Source organism: Limulus polyphemus, unplaced genomic scaffold (assembly GCF_000517525.1).
Source record: "Limulus polyphemus unplaced genomic scaffold, Limulus_polyphemus-2.1.2 Scaffold7898, whole genome shotgun sequence".
NCBI classification, from domain to species: Eukaryota; Metazoa; Arthropoda; class Merostomata; order Xiphosura; family Limulidae; genus Limulus; species Limulus polyphemus.
Genome location: NW_013673508.1, coordinates 13,869 through 21,881, shown reverse-complemented (window position 1 = coordinate 21,881; position 8,013 = coordinate 13,869). Strand labels below are relative to the sequence as shown.

The 8,013-nt window shown below is 34.3% G+C and overlaps 1 protein-coding gene across 1 annotated transcript; it reads right to left on the bottom strand.

The window, feature by feature from the left end:
- Positions 1-851: 851 nt before the first annotated feature.
- LOC106474949 (dnaJ protein homolog 1-like) lies at positions 852-7,806 on the bottom strand. The gene is made up of 3 exons (XM_013935649.2): positions 7,452-7,806; positions 6,002-6,808; positions 852-1,557 (listed from the first exon to the last, which is right to left on the bottom strand). The coding sequence occupies exons 2-3, from the start codon at positions 6,806-6,808 to the stop codon at positions 1,330-1,332; spliced, it is 1,035 nt and encodes a 344-aa protein (XP_013791103.1). The 5' UTR covers positions 7,452-7,806; the 3' UTR covers positions 852-1,329.
- Positions 7,807-8,013: the final 207 nt, after the last annotated feature.

The window sequence follows — 8,013 nt, the reverse complement described above, 5'->3', positions numbered from 1 at the left end:
CACAATCCACTATTGTCTAATCTGTCAGACAGATAGTTAAAATAGTGTCTTCCACAATCCACTATTGTCTAATCTGTCAGACAGATAGTTAAAATAGTGTCTTCCACAATCCACTATTGTCTAACCTGTCAGATAGGTGGTTAAAATAGCTACTTCCAAAAGTCACTAGTGTCTAACCTGTCAGACAGGTGGTTAAAATAGCTACTTCCAAGAGCCACTAGCGTCTAACCTGTTAGACAGGTGGTTAAAATAGCTACTTCCAAAAGTCACTAGTGTCTAACCTGTCAGACAGGTGGTTAAAATAGCTACTTCCAAGAGCCACTAGTGTCTAACCTGTTAGACAGATGGTTAAAATAGCTACTTCCAAAAGCCACTAGTGTCTAACCTGTCAGACAGGGGGATAAAATAGCTACTTCCAAAAGACACTAGTGTCTAACCTGTCAGACAGGTGGTTAAAATAGCTACTTCCAAGAGCCACTAGTGTCTAACCTGTCAGACAGGTGGTTAAAATAGCTACTTCCAAAAGCCACTAGTGTCTAACCTGTTAGACAGGTATGATTTGGTCCAATTCACTATTCATTTGCACAATGAAATGAGTTTCCTGCAAGTCTGTTTCTTATGTGTAAAGTCCCAAGTCTAACTTTATACTAAATTAAGAACACAACCTAGTTTCTAATTGACTAGGGTTAGGAGATACAACAAATCACTTTGTAAGTGAAAGAAGGTTTATTCATAGTGAATCATTTACACATTTTTAATAAAATAAATCTTTACCAAATGTATTATAGTTTTTAACTTCATAAGACTACAAAGTTTTGAAAGCCACAAAATTCAGGAAATATTCACCTTGGCTCCAATAATTCATGATATACACACATCTTTATACATATTAAGTCAATTCTATATGTACACACAGTATCTATACTTATATTACTCTCTGGGTGAAACAAGTTTTTAATCCGAAGAAGAATGGTTTCATCTTTTAATGTTCCTTCACTTGATTCCTAGAAACTACCTGTACACAATTTGATTCATAGGAACTACCTGTACACAATTCATACAATACAGTACACACAATTCCTCATTTTTTACAATATCAATAAATTAGCAAGTCATCTGTAAGTGTTAATGATAAACAATTATGATGACAATGTTACAGTTTCACCAACAAAGACATCTGCTACTACTGCAACTTAAAAAAAGCAAAACTCTAAACGTTCCTCACATCAGGAACAATATCACTTGACAATCTTTGGAATATATGGTTTGTGACTACAAGAAATAAGACAAACTGTTCGAGGTAAATGGCCCCATAATAAGACAAGCTGTTCAAGGTAAACAGTCCCATAATATCTGTTTTGTGCTTTCTGTCAAGCTATCAGGAAACTGAATAGCAAAACTAATTAACAAGTCTCCTTGTTTTGATGGTTCCTTAGGATGTGGAAGACCTTGTCCCTGGATTCTTTTAACTGTTTGTGGTTTGATAACTCCTTCTAATCGAATAGGGATCCTATCTCCTCTCAAGGTAGGGATTTGAATCTTTGTTCCACACAGTGCCTGAAATCACAAGAGAGAAAAACTTGAGTAACACATCACTGAACTATTTAAGCCTGCTAATAAGTATACATTAAAACTTTTCATAGTGATTACATATAGACCCTACAATTATAACAAAATCTAAGTGCATCCTGTTGGTCCATCCACTAAACTTAAAAAAAATAAAGAGATAAACAGGTTCCTTATAGAAAAAAAAAAATGGCTAAAAGTAACAGCCAAGGTTTACTTACAAATGGAAAGTAAGAAAAGTATTATAAGTTTAGAAAGTCTAAATTAACTGCTATGACAAGATACTTAGAGCAACATAAAAGCTTAAAAGAACTGGTCAAACTGGATATTAGAAAATCAAAAAGAGTACATGAAAATGGGGCTGGCTAAAATGTTAAAGTTTGCAGTATGTATTACTTTCAATACATTAAGGATAAGCAAAATGTTACAATGACCTTTGAGAGATGATATAAGAAGGCTCATTTGTAGTGATTAGGAGAAGGTGGGAATAATATTAGGTTCTATTTTATCTTCAATTTTTACTAATGAAGATTTAAGCAATATTCCTCATCCTGAACAGTTACCACATGGAAACAAGATGATCACATTCATTTTGAGCTTGGTAAACAAAATTGGGAAGTTTCAAGAATGATAAGGGTCCTGGGCCAGATAATATTTCCCCAATGATTTTTGATGGAGGTTAAGGATTGGATATGCGAGTCACTTGCTGCTATTTTTTGTAAATTCTCCTATAGTGGGCAGATAACATTATTCTTTTAAAAAGAGGTGATAAAAGTCATCCCAGTAATTATTAGCCTATTAGTCTTACACCAGTGGTGGGAAACATTTTTGAATATCTTGTCAAAGATGCTTTACCTGAACCATGTAGTTACTGATCTCCAAGTAGCATGTACCTGAACCATGTAGTTACTGATCTCCAAGTAGCATGTACCTGAACCATGTAGTTACTGATCTCCAAGTAGCATGTACCTGAACCATGTAGTTACTGATCTCCAAGTAGCATGTAGAAAGATTTTAACAAGCTTTACTATCACTTTGTGAAGTGGATTCATTAGCTTTCAAGGATGCTTTAGCTGAACCATGTAGTTACTGATCTCCAAGTAGCATGTAGAAAGATTTTAAGAAGATCACTTTGTGAAGTGGATTCATTAGCTTTCAAGGATGCTACTTGTTTTCCTGACAATACAATAGGTGTGGACTTTGTATAGTTAGGTTTTTAAAAAGCTTTCTATAAATGCCACAAATATTTACCTAAGAACATATATAAAGGATGAGTGTAAGATGGCTGTTTGGGAGTAAACAAAAGGATGTTATACATGGTGTCCAGTCAAACCAGACCCTTACTAGTAGTAGAATATCTCCTTGGATCATTAATGATATTGTCAGAACTTAAGATTGAAAGCAAAGAGAAATATACTATAATACATAAACCATACTGCAACTACTATATCCAATATCAAAGATGTCTTTCACCCAATATTTACAGATTTGTAACATTTGCTGATGACATTAAACTGTTTAGTATTTCTACCTGTAATGAGGATGATGAGGTATTACAGAATGATTTTGATCACTTTACAAGATGGATAAATATTTGGAAAGTTACTTTTAATTGTAGTATGTACAAGGAAATGCATTTGGATTATCATAACTTAATATAGCTGGGAACCCATTCAATAGCAGGAAAGAAGAAAAGTACTTTGGGATAATGGTGTGTGAGACTCAAGCCATCAAAGCATTGGCCTGCTGCTAGCAGTATAGCTATGAGCTTTTGGGTGTATTTACACACATACTGATTACACACCAAAATAGGTAATAAGCTCTGTACATATCACCTTGTTAGGCCTCACTTGGAAAACTGTTCACAGTTGTGGTCTCCTTATCTACAATAGAATAATAACTTATTGGAATGACAGCTACTAGAATTATTGGAAGGGTTCAGATGACAGCTACTAGAATTATTGGAAGGGTTCAGATGACAGCTACTAGAATTATTGGAAGGGTTCAGATGACAGCTACTACAATTATTGGAAGGGTTCAGATGACGGCTACTACAATTATTGGAAGGGTTCAGATGACGGCTACTACAATTATTGGAAGGGTTCAGATGACAGCTACTAGAATTATTGGAAAGGGTTCAGATGGTGTCTACTAGAATAATTGGAAGGGGTTCAGATGACGGCTACTAAAATTATTGGAAGGGTTCAGGTGACGGCTACTAAAATTATTGGAAGGGTTCAGATGACGGCTACTACAATAATAGGAAGGGTTCAGACAACGGCTACTACAATAATAGGAAGGGTTCAGACAAAGGCTACTAGAATTACTGAAAAAGGTTCAGATGACGGCTACTACAATAATAGGAAGGGTTCGGACAACGGTTACTACAATAATAGGAAGGGTTCAGACAACGGTTACTACAATAATAGGAAGGGTTCAGACAACGGCTACTAGAATTACTGAAAAAGGTTCAGATGACAGCTACTAGAATAATTGAAAAGGGTTCAGATGACGGCTACTAAAATTATTGGAAGGGTTCAGACAACGGCTACTACAATAATAGGAAGGGTTCAGACAACGGCTACTAGAATTACTGAAAAAGGTTCAGATGACAGCTACTAGAATTATTCCAGGAATGAATTTTATGCAAATATGTCATGAGAAAAGTTTAAAAGGTGATCCTATTGAATGAACTTCACAAGATTATTTAGGGGATTGGTATAATAAAAGCTTCTCATTTCCTTATGCAATATTCTAAAGACAATAAAACAAGAAAGTACAAGTTTAATATTGGAACAAGGGGGAATCCTCAGTAGCCTCGGCTGTAATTAGATCTCAAATCAGTCAAGAAATGGAGTTATGGGCTAAAAGTTTGTACTTGAAGAAAACTTGGAGCCATTCTATGAACCGCTATGCCATGGCTAAAAAGACAGACTAGGCTACAAGATAATTATTTTTAATAGGGTGACTGACTTATAAGTTGCTGTAAGCAGTAGCAAAGAGGCAGCTATAATTAACTAACTGAATGTTAAACAGTAGGTTTAAATCTTCTGGTGGGTGGATGTGTAAGGACAGCTCTGAAGGACCAAATGGTCCTGTGTCGTTTGTAATTTATTTACATGTTATTAAAAACCAGTATGCATAGTACGTTACATTAATGTCTAACATCCTGAAAGGTTAATACTTTTCTGCATTTGAAACTGCTACATCTCATTTATTATGCAAGTGTCCTAATTAAATGATTGACTACATATAATAAAAACAAACATATCACATGCAGTGTTTGTATAATAAAATTAGATTTACACTATCAAAGCCTACATGAATCAATATTTGTATGTCCTGCCATATTGGGCTGACCAATTGTTAATGTTAAGAGATTACTCTTCCTTAGCCAACTACACTAGACAAACCCTTTACAAGCAGTAAAACAGAAATAAATAATTTCTAAGTCACTTCATTTAAAACTTCTAATGTGTGGGGCATCTTTCAAACTATTGTACCTGGATAACAATTACATCAGGGGCATCTTTCAAACTATTATACCCGAATAACCATTACATCATGGGCATCTTTCAAACTATTGTACCCAGATAACCATTACATCAGGAGCATCTTTCAAACTATTGTCCCCAGATAACCATTACATCATGGGCATCTTTCAAACTATTATACCCAGATAACCATTACATCAGGAGCATCTTTCAAACTATTATACCCGAATAACCATTACATCATGGGCATCTTTCAAACTATTGTACCCAGATAACCATTACATCAGGGGCATCTTTCAAACTATTATACCCAAATAACCATTACATCAGGGGGATCTTTCAAACTATTATACCCGAATAACCATTATATCAGAGGCATCTTTCAAATTATTGTACCCAGATAACCATTACATCAGGGGCATCTTTCAAACTATTGTACCCAGATAACCATTACATCAGGAACATCTTTCAAACTATTGTACCCAGATAAACATTACATCATGGACATCTTTCAAACTATTGTACCCAGATAACCATTACATAAAAAACTAGCTTTAAAACAAATCTTAAATATTCAATTGTTTTATTACATAAATCAAGTAAAACCATCAAACACAGTGTTATTGTTACCCTGAACAAAATGCACAAGTGATTTTTAAACTATGAAATAAGATGAAATGGTAAAATTTGATTCTTTCACAAAATTAAAAAAGCCACACAAAAACAAAACAGTAACCTATACATCTTGTTTTCAACAGCTGTTAATTCTCTACCACTATCTAAAACTCTATTTAAGTTTAGAGAAAATGATTATTAAATCTACTGTGACATTGAAAAGTATACAATTAAGAAGGTACACCCAGAAGAAACAAAAAACAGTTAATAAAGCATATTTTCTGCATATCAGTAAATTCCTCTGACAATCAGTATCATACACTTACTTCTTTCAGGGTTATCTTGGCCGTGTACTTTATGTCACTACCATCTCTCTTAAACAGAGGATGAGGCTTGTCTCTGATGGTGAAAACAATGTCGGCAGGGATGGCTCCTGGCAACTTATCCCCCTCATTCTGAAATGTTATCTTGGTACCTGCTTTCCAGCCTGGTTTAACATTGATAGTTAAGACTTTTTCTTCGGGGCGTATGGTCCTCCCATCTGGATTTGTAACTTTACGATTAATTTTCATTTTTTTAGTGCAGCCTTTCATTACTTCTTCAAGAGTCACATACAGGTCATGCTCAATCGTGGGGTCCTGTCTTTGTGTTCTATGTCCAGTCAAATTTGGGCTACTGGTGGAAAAAGTCTGTGATCTGAAAGCATTTCCACCCCCTAAGTTTACAAATGGATCACCAGTATCCATATTGTCTTGCATAAAGAACATTCCTGTCTGGCCCCCCAAACCACCTGAAAAGAAACTCTCAAACGGGTTGTCAGTACCAAAGAAAGCTGCAAAGGTGGCTCTAGGGTCTCCATGGAAAGTGTAGGTGTACTGCTGTCCATCCTCACCACCTGGTACTCCACCCTTTAGTCCATCCTCACCATATTGGTCATATATCTCTCTCTTCTTTTTATCTGTTAGCACCTCATAAGCCTCAGCAACTTCCTTAAATTTCTCTTCTGCCTCATTTGTCTTGTTTTTGTCTGGGTGATATTTTAAGGCTAATTTTCGATAAGCCTTTTTAATTTCACCATCTGATGCATTTCTGCTGACTCCAAGGATTTTGTAGTAATCTTTTCCCATTTTCATCTGATAATAATGATATTATTAATCAGAATAAAGTTATGATGCACCAGTTTATTTTCACTCTTATTTCACAAAGACTTCTATCTGATAGTAAAACTTTTCAACTGGTAGCTTATTGTTGTTGTTTTTTGTTTTTTTTTGTTTTACATTATCAACAAATAAAATTCACGGCAGTGAAGTAATAAACAAAACAAAAACTACACAACAATAAACCAAGCTTACGAGTTACACACATTATAACGACATTAGGACATTTAGTTCTAAATTAGGGTCTAATTTTCGTGAAAGTATTTATATTAATATTAGTGTTATTAAGTAATTTAATGTCACATTATAATAAACTATATAGTGCTAACAATTTCAAACGATGTCAATTTGTTTTAATACATAAATATTAAAACACTTTGATAACAAAGAATTGTTCAATAAAAACCATAGTAAAAGAACAAGCTAAAACATCACAATTTCAATGTTAATATTAATAATATTATATACAACACGGTCCGTAAACAGTAATAAAACAAATATAAAAGTTAGTAACAGAACCGAAGTTAGAACAATCTGGTGTATAATACACTAGCTCTAAAGTCACAATTTTTGAAAATAATTAACTAGGCCTCGAAAAAAATCACTGCCTTGGACTTACCAACGTACAATTCACCACTGTGTTATTGTTAGTTAGTTTCTAAAATACTCCAATCTATAAACTCGCTAAGTCAGTTCAGATATGCTTCACAGCTCCACATCGCACCAATATTTATACTTTCGGCTACAGCGTCGTGGAACTTTCCAGAAAACTCTCGAGTTCCCTCTTGTCAGTACAGCTGAAACTTGAGCCTGCAGCAAACATTATCTCTCTGATCTTTCCTCATTATGAGTTTACTTTTAATTATCAACTACTATTTAAACATTGGCAACCATTAGATATATTCTTCTTTTATAATTTACACATAATGAATAACTTTTAAAATTCTCCAGAACGTTCTGGTCCTTGCGTCATATCCGGCTAAAATCCTGGCGTTTCAATAATTTTCTAATAATTAAACACACACACAAGAAAAAATTATAAACTTTAAAAAAATTCATTTTGTTTAATTAATAACTATTTATTAAGACAGTTAACTTATGAAGTGAAGCATTGTTTCTGGTAAATGAAAAGCAAATTTCCATCTTCTGTAGTTGCCTTTCTCAAAGAGCAGAAATAGAAC

Coding starts and splice junctions, on each gene's coding strand:
- LOC106474949 (XM_013935649.2), bottom strand. CDS start 6,808: ATGAAAATGGGAAAAGATTACTACAAAATCCTTGGAGTCAGCAGAAAT. Junction 1,558..6,001: donor CCAAGATAACCCTGAAAGAA/GTAAGTGTATGA, acceptor TTGTGATTTCAG/GCACTGTGTGGAACAAAGAT.